Source organism: Pararge aegeria, chromosome 2 (assembly GCF_905163445.1).
Source record: "Pararge aegeria chromosome 2, ilParAegt1.1, whole genome shotgun sequence".
NCBI classification, from domain to species: Eukaryota; Metazoa; Arthropoda; class Insecta; order Lepidoptera; family Nymphalidae; genus Pararge; species Pararge aegeria.
In genome coordinates, this window is record NC_053181.1 from 4,851,791 (window position 1) to 4,871,159 (window position 19,369).

Here is a 19,369-nt window from a genome sequence, read left to right on the forward strand (position 1 = left end):
ACAAAGCGTAAAGGCTTTATCGAGCACGGCGTAATTTACGAAGGTAGTTTTTTCCCGTGGTCGCCGGAACGCATCATAAATTCACCATCGACTCTATGAACCGATACGCCCACTATCGTAAAATGCACATTGCACAGTCTGTTTGTCTATAAATTTTACAGTATACCGTGTGTGCTCCTGATTTCAGTCTGGGGTGAAATTGAGGTAAGAGTCATAGGGTTATTATTATGGGGGAGATAATAATAAAACGTACAAACGATGTCTAACAAACACACTATTGGGTAAATAATTTGTTGCAGAATGTGGGGATGGACTTAAATAATACTCTTATTAAGTCCATCCCCACATTCTGCAACTAATGATTTACACAATGTGTGTGTGTGTGTTTGTTTAACCCACACTTTTGCGTTTGTAATATTTGCTATACTTTTAGCACTAAATAAATAAATAAATACTTATACTAAGATAACACAAATGTGTTATGGGTACTAAGATGACTAACGATTTTTTTATGAATAATATAATATATATATACAGGCAGACACTGAAACATATTCATGTTCATCACACAAACATTTTCCAGTTGTGGGAATCGAATCCACAGCGTTGGACGCAGAAATCGGCGTCGCTGCCCACTGCGCCAATCGGCCGTCTATATATTGTGTTATTTAACTATTTACATATAGTCTACCAATCCGCATTTGGCCAGCGTGGTAGATAACGGCCTAAACAGTTCTCATTCTGAGAGTAGACACGTGCCCAGTAGGGTAATGGATTAATGACGATGGTCATATGCCAATATCAACTGTCATATGCTTATTATGTCCTAAATTTTTTATTGATTTACCTAATTATTATCTTTTCCTCTCTTATTAAACTCCTGATCATTGGTTGATATCGCCAGAGACAAGTGTAAATTGTAATGCCCAGATCGTTTCTTGTTCACGTCATTCCTTTTGTAACTGTATAAATAAATACATAAATCGCTGACCCGGCCCGGGAATCGAATCTAAGACTCGTAAAACTTTGAAGTGCATTCACACGTAATATAATCATGTTAGTGAAGCGGTATTAATAACAATGACGATAAATCCCATTTGTGACACATCGAAATGGCGTCACATCTTAAGACAACATGAGCTAATAACGCGTCGCGGTGACAAATGTTCGGTGGCCCGCCATTAAACGTTAAACGGGATTGATGGGCTCGCCTTAGGACGCTCTCATAAATTTTACGACTTGCAAGGGGCAATGACCTCGGAACCATATTGTACGTTAAGTTGGATTTTTTTCATGATATTACTGTAAAAAATGTTGATATACTGTTAGAGTTATTGACTTTTCGTCATTTCAATTTAAGATTAATAATAAAAAATACGTATTGTAAAATGCCCATTAATGGGACCTAATAGGCTTACCGTGATAGTGTTAAATGTCCGATCTCCTTCTACTTCCTTAGAGAGGTAACTAAATTTGTGTTTTTCAATCGTCAACATGCAATCTCTTTTTGCTACATTTGGTCGATATCGGTGCAGCTATTGAACCAAACATAGCATAGGAAAGTAGCTGACACACTTTTTTATTTATAATATTTGTATGCATAACAATCTATGAACAATTTAAAAGCGCTATTCATCTTTCTTCGATCATCGGTCAATTGTTCTAAATTATTTCAATTGTTTGCCAAACATACCTCATAAAACTTTAAAACCAAATTTATACTATCTTTTATAAGCTTGGTTAGCTTTAGATCTTCAGGACACCTACACTCAACATAAGATTATCTACGAGCGACGTAGCTTCTCTACGCACAATTATACATCGGCCTACGAACGCCGTAGCTAATGAGTTGAGATAAACTAGTATTTGAGATATAAGTAGGTCTGAAATAGTAACCTCGCACAATGAGAAGGGGTTAAGGCCGTAGTCCGCCACGCTTAACCACAGCGGATTGGTGGGCTTTGAATAGTAACTCTAAATTAGAGGTTCTAATTTAGAATATAATATATAGAAAACCTCTAATTTAGAAAAGTTAGAACTGAGTGCTTGTGTTCAAACTCTGCCCCCTTACAGTGAAGTCGAAATTTTATCCTCTGTATATCCTCAATACAATAATGTATTTTCATGTCTATTTAAAAAGTTGTGAAATAAATGAAAACTAATTAATTACCAGCAATCAAAATATAGGAGTACAGCTCTTCATTATCTTCCGTGTTTCCTTCAAAGTTTATTTAAGATAATACAACAAAACGCAAACGAACAGACGTAGACGCAAAGACAGAGCTCCCGATGTTTTAATTGTAACTTCGCAACAGTTTCCCAACTTCGTTCTGAACTTCGGAGAGGCAATAATGAAATATTGTGCGAAAGTTTTACAATGAACATGTATCTTTTGTTTACGTATTGTCTGTACGTGTAGAGTATTATATATATTTGTTTTGTCTGTCTCGTTATAAATAATTCTAGTTATTAAATATTACAGCAATGCACCGGGTTTCCAACCTTATTAACTATGCCCTGTCGCACACAAAAATATTAATTTTTTGTGATGAGTGTTTAATCGCTTTTATGGTGTATTACAACAGCGTTGCGTTGGTGGATGTCATAAATCTATCTATTCATCTATATAATAATTAAAAATTTGATAAAACTTAACTAGTCCAAAACGATTTAGTTTTAATCTTCCACATAACCGCGAGCTATTATAAGAATCATTTCCCTACAACATTAGGTAACATATTCAGAGGGCACATTGGTGATCTAATGTTATGAGACAATAATAAATATATTTATTATCTTTCTAACTACCATAATTACTACCAAATTGTACTCTCTTGATTGTATTTATATCTTTGTTACTACTTTTTGTTTCTTTGGTGTACAATAAAAGTGTATTCATTCATTCATTCATTCATAATTATTAGTAAATATTAATTAATGTATTTAAAAAAGTATTACCCACAACAACATTCTATGGTATAGAATGCTTTGTACTGATTACCTTAACGACTCGAGAGACTCTCATTCGACCACCCCAGAGGTGTCAGGGAGTAAAATGCGGGAAGAAAGTTGAAATGTAAGTATCATTCAAGTTCTATCCTTGAAACTTGGTATCTGAGCTTTTGGTTAAAAAATAAAGTTAAATAGTGTTTGAAATTCCGTTATTTTTTAAGATATTTCTCATATTATATCTTTAAAAGTTGGTAGTTTTGCTGTCAATTAAAATAAACAATTGTGTTTGTTGCGCAGTATAAAAATGCCTCCCAACGTTACAATAGAGTATAAAATGTCTAGAGAAAGATGTCTAAAGAAATTATACGCGGATAAGGTTCTGTTCTTTGCTAGTTTTTTTATAAGGTCAGTAATTGCAGATTTGAGTAAATAAAACCACATTACATTGTACGGTTATTCTGTAACTCTATTCCGTAGCTCATAAAGCCACAGTGAAGTCATAAATGCTTTTACGATGGAAACACGAGCGGTCTCGTCGACGAGCTTGCAAGACTCTGTATGTCCACTTTATGGGACGCTATAGCAATATCACGGAAGCTGTGTTAAATTTAACGACGAGAACGTATTGAAAACTAAACTCTATTTTGTTCACATTTCGCTATTTATTGGTGTGTAAAATATAATCTTTTGATAGGAGCAGGGTACTACTGCAGGGTATACTCTCTATTAAATTATTTTAGGGACACATTCTTATCAATTTTTCATGTAAAAATTTAAATGTCTTGCTTGAAAAGATATCAAAGTTTACTCACAAAACACAAAGTCCCAGAAAACGAATTAAGAATTTTGAGTTCTTTGGTCCAGCGGCGTGCACTTCATACATGCACAAAAGCACTGCCTACCCAAAAATTTATAAATAACTAGTACAAGAGAGGATTTTTGCCGTTTTATGCAATTTTCCTGCTGTGTGCATACCCTGGTAAGAAACCCAGTGCACGCCAATGCTTTGGTCCCATAGTGCTTCCTCATAGTTCCAGTTACAATTCTTGGCTAGCGCTTGCTTAACCATACCTATTGATTTATTTGCACTCTCTAGAACTTAATAAGGTTTTTTTTTATAGTAATAATTGACGGAACAAGATGGACCACCTTATGGTAAACGGAATACCATCGCCTTTAAAAAAAACACTTTGCAGGGCATGCAAGGAATAACTTCTACACAGTGCCCTGAAGCGTATGTGTTAAGCCTCATTTTTCAATAACAACGGTGACCATACCATTCACACCGGAATACAGTATTGCAACAACTCTGCTTTGCGATAGAAATAAACATCGGGGAAGTACTTTCCTCTGTGTCACAAAAACCTACATAGTAGCATATTGAATAAACCTAGTTCTTAGGTTAATTACCTATATGATACATCCGACCTTAAGTCAATCTTCATGAGTAATTTATTAACCTTAGTATACTCACCTATGTTCTCCTGGTATGCTATTAAAACTTTAACGAGAAATATACGACTGATTTTGTCGCCAATCGTTACGACTGCGTTTTATGTCACTCCAGTAATGTCACTAAATCTGTGTGCGTGTGTGTACATGTGGTGATGATTGTTGGAACATATAATCAATATACCTGTTCGATATCTTAGTTTTAAACCTTAATTGGAAGTTCAATCCAAAACCGATCTTAATTAAATTTGGCACACATGTAGCTCGCATCCTTGAGATGGGCATTGAGTAGCGTAACATAACTCATATTGCGTCAACCAATGGACCTCCACTCCTGAACATAGGTGTTTTGTAGGGATTTCCAAACACCTGAGCCGCTTGGGTCAAGCGTCTCACTGCGACTCGCTTGATGTCATCTCGTCGGGGGTCTACCAACGCTGCGTTTAAAAGTGCGAGTTTTCCATTCCAGCACCTTAGAATCACAACGTTCAACGGTGATGATAGTTTACTAACATATTATGTTAAGAAATTTCTGTACGAACATGACCTAATTATATTTTATAGTTGTTTAAATATAATTAGGTTAAACCTAACCTAACCTTTCGTTCGCTGAACCTAACACATTTTATTTATACATAACATTGCATACAAAAAACTGTACATAATCAATAACTGAGAAGGTTAAAATATTCTACCACTACTCTTATATTAGCCAAGTTTTAAGTTTAAGTTTGCTTTATGAGTATCAACCTTAGGGTACAGATCAAAGACTGGCCACTGGTATTTGGACATTTTGTATGATTACCAACCAAACTGAGATCAGAGAGACCAAAAAAGGTACTGTTTTAAACGGCAGACCAATCAAAATAATCAGATTACGTGAGCCGCTGAGCGTCACAGCCGAATAAAGCTTTGTCTATATCAATTTAATTAAATTACAATGCGAATTGGACGGGCAAGGGTGACGAGAGAGTTTGATTTGGTTGTTTCCAAATTTTCGCATCGCAACGGGTTATGCGTCTAAATCCGTTTTTCTACTTCGCTTGCTTTTAATTTTATATCCATACTGCATCGTTGGTTTGATTGTTTTTTTATTCCACTTTAGCTTAGCTGTTATTCTTTCCGCAATAAAAGATAATGTATCTGCCAAACAAAATATCCACTACGTATCGCATTTGCAACCCTAGAGCATTGGTGTCTTCTGTGGTCTCTTAAGTGGGAGATTCCGGGTTTAATCTCCAGAAGGAAAAATTTGGTAAGTTATATTTTTAGAATATTCTGTTCTGGTCATTCCGGTGTAGAGCTCCAAATGGGTCAAGTTACTACCCTGCGGTAAAAGTCGATTTAATATCCCACTGATGGGCACAGGGCTCCGGTTCTCTCCTCAATATCAGTAGACGTAGGGTTTTGGAGCTTAGACCTGTTCCGATGCGGGTAGGCTTTCAAGATCATTCACGTTAGTTTTATAATACCCAGGACCGATAGCTTATCACCAAGTTTTTCCTGACCTAGTTCTTGGCTCTACCAGGTAATGGAAGGAATGGATGGAACCCAGTAATCATTAGACCAACGAGGCGGTTTGCAAAAGTGTATGTCGAGTTTTCTTGAATTCTTATTAAAACAGGAACAAATTTTAAGTGAGGCACGCATTTACACTATTTTAGTACGTTTCCATCTTAGACTGCGTGGCCCATCTTAGACTATAGATACTTGTCAACCTATCGACTTTCTTATAATGTATTTTATGTCCTACAAAATTTTCCTTCTGAAGAATAAGGTACGAGTAAGTTAAACAAATACGCTTACCTTTTTACACCTGTCCGTCTAGCATGCATGCTTACAGGCATGTACTTCCTCTTCTTCGTTTACTCTTCATGAGTGTTATTTTTTTTTTAATTGAAAAAGTTTATAAATATTTTTTTATTTATGTAAAAAGTTATTTTTACTTTTTTAAATAACTGTTGTTTAATGATTTTCTTTATTATAATGGGAAACGCAATGAGAGAAAGTCAACCTTATCAAAAAGGTCAAAGAAGAATCTTAGACTATCTAAGTAAACCATTAAACGTGACATCGAAAAAAAAAACTGTCTGGCAAAATCTTATTTATCGTGTAAACGTCTACACTTTTTGCAAACAAGTCGCCCGAGACATTATTTATCTCAACTCACTTAAGAGTCGACCCTCGAAGCGTTGAGGTGAAAGTAATCGCCGTATCAAAGCGAAATTTGTCAAAAACACGGCTCCGGTCGAACTTCCGTCAATTCTCTCCAATTAATAACTCTACTCTATCGCATTTGTGTTAAGGGAAATTGCATATTTCCTTCTCATTCTTGTCCCCTTGTTTGAGGAGCCCCGTCGAGATGGAATATTGCCACTTTGTCGCACGGCCTCCCGCCGGCTGTTTGTACACAGAGAGATTGCAATTTTTCTAGCGTTGACGCAGGAAAATACGTTTTCGGAAATTTTCAAAGTTCCACAAAGCGAAGAAAATAGCTCCTAGCTTAGTGAATTGCTGGTTTAACGAACTTGGCTCGTTGCGAAATTTTCATCGCACTCGTTGTACCAAAGGATATACGCGATTGCTTTTTTCTGCAGCGTTTTAATTCCTTTCACATGTTGAGGGGTTTATGGCCTTTTGCTTATTTTTTTTGGCAAAAAGCGGGCAAGTTAAAAGTAGGTTTAGATAGATTTTGGTGGAAAAGAATTAATATTGGAATGGACTTTTTGACTGGGACACGTACGATGCAAAAGAAAAAAAATCGCAGCTCTAAGCGGAACAAAGTTATATTTTTAGCAAAGATATAAAATTATCTTCATACCTTATTTAACACCAGGGCTTCCACGGTGGAAGCTCTTAACGTCACATTTGAAAAACAATTTATTAAAAAATATATGTATAAGACCCAAACTCAACGAAATTCCAATGGCCTAAATAATATCGAATGAAAGAAGAATCATACAATTTGGCAAAAAAATTGATGTAGGTTAACAAAAACGTATATCTTATTGTGATTCTTCTTATTTAAAAATATACTCTTGTAATAAATCCATGAATCAGCAGTTTATGAGGTCATTCGTATCAAAATATAATGGCATTGAGAGACGATCTTTTACTTAGAATCCATAGGAACGTGTAGGTACGCCATGCTACATCGTTGCCGAAATATTAGAGAATTCTAACTCAAAGTATCCGAACAAGTTACATGGCAAAATTTTTGCTTTTCATAATGTGTATTAAACTGAGTTATAAAATAAATTGAGTTTTGTATTGATAATATAACATACGGGTGTATTCTGTAGCATTGTCTACTTCACGGGAAGCCAGGTCATACTTTATGCAATATCAAATAGTCTGTCTGCGACGTCGCCTCTACGAGACAGCGCCGACATAAAAAGGACCCTTTTTGTAGTTTAATAAAGTAATACAGTTGTTTATGAAGGTACTTTCAGTAGAGGCATTTTCAACAGACCTTCAAAATCGGCGAGTTTTCTTTGTTTTTACTGCGATGGTGTTATACGTTGATACTGTAGATTTTGTAGTTCGACTAGGTGACACTTAAAATAGTCGCAAGTAGCATAAATGATCAAATGTAATTTTATAACAAAAACGTCATTAAAGGAAACCACCCAACAAATATACTCACTTTTGCGTTCATAATAATATTAGTTAGGATCACGTTCTTTAGAATTGAGCTATAAAATGTATTCAAAAGTGTATATTTAAAAAAAAAGAAAATTGCATAGGTGCGTAAATGACAGGTGTCAGGTGTCAGGTGTATATCAAACTTGCAGAACTTTCAATATGCGGAATACTTTCCGCACTTGAATCAAAAAGACCAAGTTTTTTTTTTTTGAAAAAGGTTGGGATAAATGAAACATTTGATTGTAAAATAACATCTTGTTTCATCCTTATAATCCACAGAAGCTATATTGCGTACATAATACATACATTCACTTAATATTTATGATTATAAAATACAGTTAGAACCCGCTTAGCACGATTTTGATTGTTGCATTTATAATATATTAATACTTGATATTTTGTTGATATTAAAGGGGCCATAGCCTTTAATTTAATAGGCAAACGTCTTAGTCAGTTTTTTTCTGAGTTTGAGAATTTTTTTAAAAATTTAAGTTATTCTGAATGTTGTAAAAAAGTATACTTTGGATTACTACTAAAGACTAGTATTTTTCTGCTCACAAGATTTAGTTTAATTGTTTTTTAAGGTTTGAGAACTTTTTCGTTAATTATTTTAACAATAATCAAGCAAAGTTTCTTTAGTCAGAAGAAGCTTATAGAAAAAATGCATATAACATACAATCCATAATATCGTGTTAAGAGAATTCTAAATGTTAGCTTATAGACACGTAACGTATAACATATAATTACAATCATCTGGCACTCACAGTCAAATTGTCGGACATAATATTTATTCTTCACTCACTCCTATCGTTTTCAATTTGAAACGAAACAATTATGTTATTATTACATTAGTTCATTATGATATTAAAATACATTTATTTTTTATTGCAATACGGTAGAATATGCATATATTTGTATACACACAAATAATTCCACGATGCAAATGTTTCAGTAAGATAAACTTTTAAGATTACGGACTACTTACTATCCTGGATATATTACTGACAATTGAGTTTTACCTACCTTAGCCTACCAATAAAATAGTTTGATACAAACACATTCAAAATTAATCAATGAATCAAATTAAAAAATATATTTTATACACATAATAATATGCTATTGAAACCTATATTTTGCACCATATAAAAGATATATTTCACAAAAATATTAATATCTTACGAAATTTATAATTTGGGATACCTTCATTACCTACTTATATTTTATAGAACAATATTATTTTATCATTACCATATTTTAATAGGTAGCATATAGCGCATATTTTCTGGGCATAGTAATAAAATACATAATATGAAATTTCTAGTTAGTTATTTTAGGTAATATTAATATTGGAGACGAATCTACCGCTACTGTCCACCTTCGGAAGGCAAGAGCTAATTAAGTAAACCGGATTCGTGCACTAACCTGACCAGGTCCTGACGGATTTCGTTCATCTGCATAGCACACATTCGCTGGCAACACAAATACACCTCACAAGATCAAACGGGCCCCGCAGCAGCACTCGCGATGTCATCACATCCGAGAAAGTGGCTATTCGCAAACGGACACCGTTGTCGTACGCCCGATCGCGAAAGGGTCCAACAAAAACTCAAACCGCGTTTATAAGAATACTGACGCTTCATAAAAATAGGAGGATAGTTGGATAGTAAATTAAATGGACAGTTGACCGAATTAATTCCAAATAGAAGCCAAAAGTTAGCGTTAAATAATATTTCATTTTCTTATTTTGTTGGCATATAAAGCGAACATGGAACGTAAATAAGAAAATAATACTTCACAATTACTACATTTTAATGTAACCCGTTGTTGACGGTATAAACAAATAAAAAAATACTTTTTATCCGTCTTAAATTAAGATCAAGATATAATCTACCGACACGATGAGTGTTCTAGTTCAGGAGGTCAAATTCTACACATAAAATGGCCACCTACATAAGCTAATAGAAATAATGTAACTGTTTTAGACAGAGATCAAACCAGTTCAAAAATAGAGGAAGGTCTATACAAAGAAGTTATTAAAATACGTGACAGTAGAAAATTCATCAAATCTATATATTGCATAACTTTTATTTATAATACCGGCTGAGTAATGAAATTAGTTCATAAGTAGTAGAATTTAATATTACCGAATTCATTCAATCCATGAATGTTATTGAGCAAGAAATGGTGTAGGTACTTTAATACTATAAGGAATAAACAATGTAAGAACATTGTACAATATCCCTATTGTACCCTTTATTAGGAATTATAATAAAGCTTATGAACAGCAGTATCAATAAGTAGGAAGTTGTATAATATTTGATAAGAGTATTTGATATTGTAACATGAAGTATTCAAATGAAAGTCAATGAATTTAGCTAATGGCTTCAGTGATTATAATAATTCGATATTTTTTTACAAATTGTGATACAAGGTGTATGAAGAAAAAAAGGAATATATAAATATGAATTATAATAAAGAAGACTAAAAGCAACAGTAACATTAATACTTAATTGAAAACACAAAACTTAAGTAGAAACTGAATCCATTATCACTGCTGCGACAGATTATATGTATCTAAGGTGCAAAAGGATTATCTTTAAGGACTTTAAGCGACTCGTGATTTATCTTTGGTATCAATTGATTAGTTTATGATTATATTGACTTAGATTCCTTAACAAAATTGTACTTATGTACTGTACTACTTAATTCTTTGGTTGATACTAATTTTAAACACATTGAATATTAAATAGAACCTAGATTTAGATATAGATAGCGCTTCTAGCGATCTATGGCAAATACTAGATTAAAATATTAAGTAAATAGAGTTTATAGTAGACATGAAAGTACGTACATTTTAAACACCAATTTTACATGAAACATATGTATCTTAAAACTAAAGCGCAGGAGAGCGCAAATAAATAAATTAACCGTTAAAAATAATAGTTCTAACATTCGCATGAAATGCCTAGGAGTTTAACACCCTGTATAATCCATAACGCATTAAAATATGACACGCACGTCCTCAACTCAACTAAAGATTACAGTATTATATATTAGTACGTTTAGTGCTAGCGAAAACATACCGACGCGCGACGATTAGATGATAAATACAAAAGAAGAATTAAAGAGAAAAAATTAAATCCAAAAAACATTTTTGAATGAACATTTAACAAAATATAACACAGTTAATGTCGTAAAGTCTAACAATAATGATAAACACTAAAGTTTCTGTGCATGACTTATTTATTTATTATAAAACATACAGTATTCTCTAAAAAGGTATTATTTTGATGAGCAAACAAAACTTAATGTGCTTAACGAAAAACATATCAGCCTATTGGAGTAAGCGTATAATTATTTCATATTGTATAAATTTATGATAAGATGTTTACTGAAAAACAACCAAAGTTTTTTATTGATTTAGCAGCAGATGAAAAAACAGAGACAGAAATAAAATAACTTTAGAATATGAAGATGAAAGATTACACGCGCTACACATATAAATTCGAAATCGATTGAAAATTAACTTACAACTACCATTCTCCATTATAAAGTTACGAGTCACCGCATGAATCAATAATATTAGATAAAAACGATTTAATTTTAGCAGCAAAATTATTTACAATTTTGTCTACAAAGCACTTTTTAGTTCACAAGAGTTTTATAAAAAAATCGTCCGTATATTTTCAAATGGATGAACTTACTCTCTGTAATTGTAAATAACGTTTAAATTCCAAACGTAATAACATTTGCCACTTATAATGTACTATTAAGTACGAATTACTTTATGTTGAGAGCATTCAATTGATTGTAATTCCGTGCATTGCATTAGTAAACAAATTTTTACCATATTAAGGGTATTGTTGAAATATTTCATAACTCAACAATAAACAGAATTTAAATTACTTTGCTATGTATATAAACTTGTAACATCAAATATTTACAATATTCACTATTTTGTCTGTAGTTCATTTACATAAATACGTAAAATATGACAATATTATTTATTATGCTTATAATCTGTGGTTAATAGACAATTATTTACGATCATGGTTTATATCGAAATATGGTCTTAAGAGATTATTCTATTTCTAACTAAAAATTATGTCTTCTGAAGTAGTAAGTTAAAGATAAGTTTATGAGTTTAATCTGATTAATGATTAGTATATTATATACAATAAGTCAGAAAAGGAAATAAATAATCTATCAAAACCAATTCAACATTCAAACCATGACTAACTACTGTTTTGGTGTTGATCCTTTTGCTGGCCTGGACGGACTTGAATGTCCTCAGGAACTCTAATCTAGCTTATAATTAACTTACTAAATAACATCCTCACTGTATTGACACTATTATATTTAACCCCGTAGTACTTAATCTCTTCAAAAATTAATTCCGTTTGCATCGACTTTGTATGTACATATCGTTAAGTCGCCTTATTATTTATTTTCTACAAATTATATAACTCGTGCCCTTTTCACTAACAACGAACAAAGCAATGCCGAAATAAGTAACGCCTCATCTTAGGATCTTCCGAGGCATACATCTACCTCAAAGCAATAGTTATCACTTAAGTTGGTGACACGTTTTCTTTCATAGACACCGCCTAAATCATTAGGCATTCGATTTAGGTAATTCCTTGGTTTCGTGAAAACGGGCATTAATTAAATAAATGTTGTATGTACACCTACCTATACTTATTAAATAATATTAATCTAGATACTGTAAAAAACAATTAAGATAATAATAAAGCTGTGGGGAATTTCGCTTCTGTGATTTTTATACATAATTAGATATTTTATCTTCTCTTCTCCTCCAATTCATCACTGTTTTCCTAATGCTACAATTTTGATCAAAAACGGTTTTATTGTTTCTTAGAAATTAATCATTGCAATTTTAACTCAGAACTCCATGGACTATTTTTAAGACTTTATTATTATTGCATTTCGTATAAATTATACTTTTTTTTAGCGATTTAGCAGGTAATAAAAAAATTTAAAAGTTTAAATTTTTTCACTTTTGTTTATAGAAAATTCTAAGAATTCATTTGAAATATATAATTTTAACTTCTATCTAATGTAATAAATTTTAGATACGACATCAGTTAAATACTTTTTTATCCTACTTACTTTAACCATCTCACTTTTAAATTTAAAAATACATACATTATCGTGCTCTTAAGAAATTATTTAAACATAATTAATTTCTTTTACACCATTTGACTATCTTGAAACTTTTACTCATTGGTATCAATATTTTATTTTATTGGACGTTAAAAATAATGTTTTCAATTGAAGTAACTTTATGTTCCTCTTTTCTTTTTCTACTTTCAGCTTTCTTTGATTGCTTTTTAAAAGACTACACATCAAAGCATAAAACTGGTACGACGGGCATGTTCAAATACTTTGTCAATAATTGTAAGCTGCTTTTAATCGCCGGCTTTGGCATGTAGTCTTTCTTACATTGTATCATTATGTATAATTAAATGAATTTTATATCATTATAAATAAGTATGGTAGGCACATTGGTATCTTCTAAAATAAGAGGAATAAATATAGTAAAGCAATAAGAAGATAAATTGCCTTTTATAATAGGAAATTACTATAGATCAGTTGTGAAATAGTGAGAGATATGAAATTGAAAAGTCTTGGAAAAAACAGTGAGCGTGCTAAAAATAAAAGGAGAATCGTTAGAAAGTTCTGAGCATTAAATGTATGTACTCAGAGTTTGTCTAAAATCATGGAGAGCAGCCAAAAGTTGTGGAGCAGTTGGCCGGGCTGAGGGAGATGTTGTCCAACACCACGACATTAGTCCATACCTGACAGAATAAGATTGCTTTAATTTTAATGAAAAAAGGTTATATATTATACCATAGAAATATACTAGGGTTAATATACTAATATTATATACATCAGTTATAGCTGTTAAATAAGCATAAAAATCATAGCCTTCAAAAAGTGAGGTATTAAAAGCAGTTAAGATCAGCGTACACAGGGGACATATACAGATTACAATGTTTTGTGAATATAAACTCAATATACACATTCTGTGTATTACTGAGCATTGGCTCACTGGTGCACATCCAGCAGTTATCTTAAGGAATTTCAAAATGTCAAGTGTGTTCTTCAGAAGGACTGCAATTCATGGTGGGTCCTTAATTTTTGTACACAATAATATAACTTGTAAGGAGCGAAAAGACATAGTTAGTCTTTCTGTTGAACGCACTGTAGAACTATCTTGTGTGGAGCTGGAGCGATTTATAAACGTGTGTGTATATCGTCCCCCCTCAGGTGATTTTAGCCTTTTTGAGGATGTAATGGAAGATGTGCTTAAGCGATTGTCTGTATCCACAAAAAAAGCAATATGTAGTATGCGGGGATTTTAATGTTGATATTTTACTTAGTAATGCAACTACGACTAGGTTGCTAAACTTATTTAAATGTTTTAATTTAAATTATGCTTTTAGTGAACCTACTAGAATCACAGCAACCTCAGCATCGTGTTTAGATACTATTTTTCTCAACTGTGATATCTTAGGTAAATCGATAATAACCAACTTAAGATCAGATCATTGTGGCCAACAAATTACTGTTTTGAATAATATAAACAAAGATAAACATATCGTCAAGTGTAGGCCGATAACTAAGAGCAAATTGACGCGATTCAAAGGTGAAATATCATCCAAAATTCCTGCCCTTGTCTTTAAGAACGGTCATCCTGACAGCATTTATGGTACGCTCTTTAATATCATAGAAAATGAATTTAACAAAATATTCAATTTCAAACATATAGATTTCAATAAAAAAATAAAGTTTAGCGATTGGGCAACTATTGGCATATACAAAAGTAGAGATAATTTGTATGAGCTCTATAGTGAAAAACAATATAACCATACTCCAGCTTTCCTACAACACGTAAAAATGTACTCTAAAACGTTTAAGAACGTTTGCTTTCATGCTAAGTCGCTATACTTTAAGGATCAAATCATAAAATCGGATAACAAAGTACAAACAACCTGGAAAATTGTTAATAATGAAACTGGGAAAGCTAAATCTCGCAACGTAAACTTTGAATTAATTATTAATGATAATAAAGTTACCGCTGACAGTGAGGTTGCAAGTACCTTTGAAAACTTTTTTCAGAGTGTTCCTATTTTGTTGACTGATTCACTTAATTCTTCACCTACTGCAGCTCAGAGTTTATTGAGGAACAACGTTAATGAGTGCAACGTTTTATTTAATTTTAAACATATATCTGCATATGATATAATAAAGAATTTTAAGTTGTTGAAACAGAAAAAAACCGGTGATTTATGGGGTATGTCTGTAATGGTAATATCTAACATTATAGACGTTATTGCCCCTTACTTAGCCATACTTTTTAATGAATGTGTTGATAGAGGTACTTTTCCAAATTTAATGAAACATAGTAAACTTATACCTCTATTTAAATCTGGCAATAAAAACGACATTAACAATTACAGACCCATTTCAATCTTACCAGCTCTTAGTAAGGTCTTTGAAAAAATTATATTAAATCAACTTTTGAATCACTTCAATGTAAATAACTTACTACATCCGGAGCAGTACGGTTTTACTAAAGGTCGTAGCACCACGGATGCAGGCGCTAAACTTTTAAAACATGTGTACGATGCCTGGGAACGTTCGCAGAATGCCATTGGTGTTTTTTGTGATCTATCCAAAGCATTCGATTGTGTCGATCATAAAACCTTGCTTCCTAAACTAGCCCATTATGGTATCAAAAACGTTGCACTAAATTTGGTTGCCTCTTATCTCAGTGACAGAACCCAAAGGGTTTGCATAAAAGACATTAAGTCGCAGGGGTCGGCTACGTCAATGGGTGTCCCACAGGGTTCAATCTTGGGTCCCTTTCTATTTTTGGTGTATATAAATGATCTACCACACCATGTCAGTGAAACCTGTGACATTGTACTGTTTGCTGATGATACATCTCTAATTTTTAAAACTGACAGAGGTAGAGACAACTCTGACGATGTAAGCCGTGCTATGTCGCATGTGTCGCACTGGTTTACTGTCAATAATTTACTTTTAAATGCAAAAAAAACTAAGTGTGTGGAATTTATTTTACCAAATGTAAAGAAAGTTAATAAAAATATAATAATAAATGGAGAATCACTAAAAATGGAAGATTCCACAGTTTTTCTGGGCATGACCTTGGATTGTAAGCTTCAGTGGGGTACCCATATATATATATTCAGTGGGGTATATAGATACACTAGCAGGTAAACTAAGCTCGGCTGCCTACGCCGTCAGGAAAATTAGACAGATTACTGACGTAGAAACAGCATGACTTGTTTACTTCGCGTACTTTCATAGTGTGATGTCTTACGGGATCTTATTATGGGGCAAAGCTGCTGATATTGAAACTATATTCATATTGCAGAAAAGAGCTGTACGGTCAATATATAAACTTAAATCACGTGAATCCCTCCGTGAAAAATTTAAAGAAATTGGTATACTTACGGTAGCCTCACAATACATTTATAACAATATAGTATTTGTAAGACAACATATTAGTCTTTATAAACAAAAAGTGGATATAAACAGTCGACTTACAAGAAATGGTCATAAATTAGTGACATCTGCATATCGTCTGCGAAAGGTGCAGAAGTCATTTGTGGGATTGAGTATACGCTTTTATAATATGATTCCTAAGGTAATTTTTGTCTAATTTCTACCAATCCATAAGTTTAAAGAATGTGTTAAAACACATTTATTACAGCGAGGTTATTATACAATTGATGAGTTTCTTAATGACAAGGTTGCTTGGAAGCATCCGGCTCCGCTTTCATCTCTCACAAGATAGAAAAATGAATGTTAAAATATAAACTGAAAATTTTTGATGTTGGAAAAGAGCAACTGCTGAGTTTCTTGCCGGCTTCTTCTCGGTAGAATCTGCCTTCCGAACCGGTGGTAGAGTCACTACACACGGACAGACTTGACGTTTCAAAAGTGCTTGTATTAGGCCTACTTGAAATAAATGAATTTTGAATTTTGAATTTTGAATTTTTGAATTTTGAGATCGGCCCGTGGATCCAGAAAACCCCTTTGATGCCTTCGAACTTTAAACGTTTAAATCTGTATGTTGTTACTACTTGTTAATATGAATTTGGTGAGCATCTTTGACTTTGTCTTGCACTAGCTCTATAGTGATCATTGACCGTTAGTTTTCTATTAAACAAATTTTTGAAGTGTAGAAATCTAGTGGAAGAAAATCTTACAGTTCATCAGGACAATTGTGGGGTTGCGAGGGCCTGTACCCTCCATTCAGGAAGGCTCCAACATCCGCTGCATCCAATTCTGCTAAAGGTGATGCGCCTAGTGTTGCTAGCTCCCACAAGGTTATTCCTAACGACCACTGTACAAATAATGAAAAATTTGGAAACATTGAAAGTAAAACCCAATCATTTATCCAAAAATAAAACTTGATTTAAGATGATTGTAAAACTAAATGCCACATTTGAAATTTATAAAGAGTTTCCAACCTCATTCAAATTTATATATAACATTTTCCATAAAACTAGCAAGGTCATCGTACATTTTGCATAGAATTCTCAATAGATAATCAGAAAAAACACTAATTAAATTTTGGCTGTAACAGAGTAAAAATATAAATCATAGTAACAAAAATAAATCTGGCAATAACTTACTACATCTGACGCGGTCGTGTACTGATTCTGAAGCAAGGATTCGGGAGCCATCCACTTGACTGGTCTGTTCTCATTGTCACCAAGACAGTGGTAGTCATCAGGAAACAGATCTCTTGACAAACCATTATCTGCCACCTTCAGTCTTAATTTCTCGTCCACTCTGTTGTGAGATTGAATTACTTACTTATGTATTTTTGTGTAATATTTTCCGGAAGAATGAAAAAAAAGAACTTTTGCTATGGCCATACACAAAGCATGCCGATAATGCTCCGATATAAACAAACGTTTGATCTGATATGTTCTGTAGGTATAGAATTGCTTTAATTCAGTTATATTATGTAGCTAAATATAAGGTTAATATTTTAATTGATCTCATATTCCACAATAAAGCATATCGTCTGTTTCAGTTAAAGAATAAGTGCTGGTCTTACACTTGAAAAGAGTTCGAGTTCATTACAGAACAAATAAGTAAAAAAGTTGGTCGGTAGATTTGAATTATATGGGAAACTAAGAATATTTTTTTGAGATTTTAATTTCAAATCTAGACCTTCGACCAATTTCAATAAGGCGATATCAGCGACTTCATAACCATCATCATGTTAACACATCACGCTGGCCTAGTGCGGATTACAGTACTTGTGTGAGAACCTGCCAGCTACTTAGTAATAAAATTAATTGGTACTGAAGTTTTATAACAAAAGGTTTACCTACGATTTTCTAAAATCGCTTAATCTTATTATATTCTACTTACATGCAATTTCTGGCTGCAATATCCGCATGCACCAAACGTTGTACGTGTAAATACGCCAGGCCGCAAGCAACTTGTGCACCTAAATCTACCAATTCCCTAGTGGCCGGTGCCGCTTGATGGCCCAGCCGGCATGATGTTAGGAACCTGTATTTATGTGTTTAAATTTTGGATGGATTATTTTCTGCATAAGAGTAAATATATAATCTTAATTTTACTTAAGTAAATTAAATCAAAAATACTCTAATGAGACGGACTGGACTTGCACGAATCCGTCTCTGAAACCTGTTGTACTAGTTTAGGTAGATTTAAAACTAGCTAGCAGTTAAGATATTTTTACTTTAAATTTTCCTACAAAAAAAAATAGAAAAACATTCTACAACATTTAAAAGAATTACGAAATACTGTTGAAGGGTGCATAAGTATATTTCATAAGAAATCACCCTGTAAAAATATTAAGGTCAAAAGAAGCATATTTAAGTCAGAGATAGTGTAATATATAAATAATGTGCCTCTACTGCCTCTGAAGAATTGACTGTACGATTGGGTTTTCAGAAACTGAAAAAAAACTGTAAATTAAGTAACAGCAGAAGTATAATTAGTCCATCTTTTAAATAACACTTTTAATTATAATAATTATTATAGTAAACTAAAATCAAATTAAAAACTTTAAAATGGATACGTCGAAACTTTGGAATAGAGTACTGCATAATTATATTATAATGTGGTCACAGAGTGGTTTTTGTCCATCGCGTACAAATTCTATATCATTACGGGATTTTCGATCAGATTTATAATATTGTTCAGGGACGATGATTTTGCAATTACCACCTCATTTGGTCATTATTTATGGCTTATTGGAATAGCGAAATTAAATGAA

At 32.9% G+C, this 19,369-nt stretch overlaps 1 protein-coding gene across 1 annotated transcript in view; it reads right to left on the reverse strand.

Annotated features, from left to right (window-relative positions):
- Window positions 1-13,702: 13,702 nt before the first annotated feature.
- LOC120634562 (tyrosine-protein kinase Dnt) overlaps window positions 13,703-19,369 on the reverse strand; it is a 73,038-nt gene continuing 67,371 nt past the window's right edge. The window contains exons 11-14 of the mRNA XM_039905264.1: window positions 18,493-18,636; window positions 17,742-17,901; window positions 17,313-17,449; window positions 13,703-13,868 (exon numbers count right to left, since the gene is read on the reverse strand). Coding sequence (XP_039761198.1) covers window positions 13,757-13,868; window positions 17,313-17,449; window positions 17,742-17,901; window positions 18,493-18,636 — 553 coding nt within the window. The 3' untranslated portion in view covers window positions 13,703-13,756. The remainder of the gene's footprint in view (window positions 13,869-17,312; window positions 17,450-17,741; window positions 17,902-18,492; window positions 18,637-19,369) is intronic.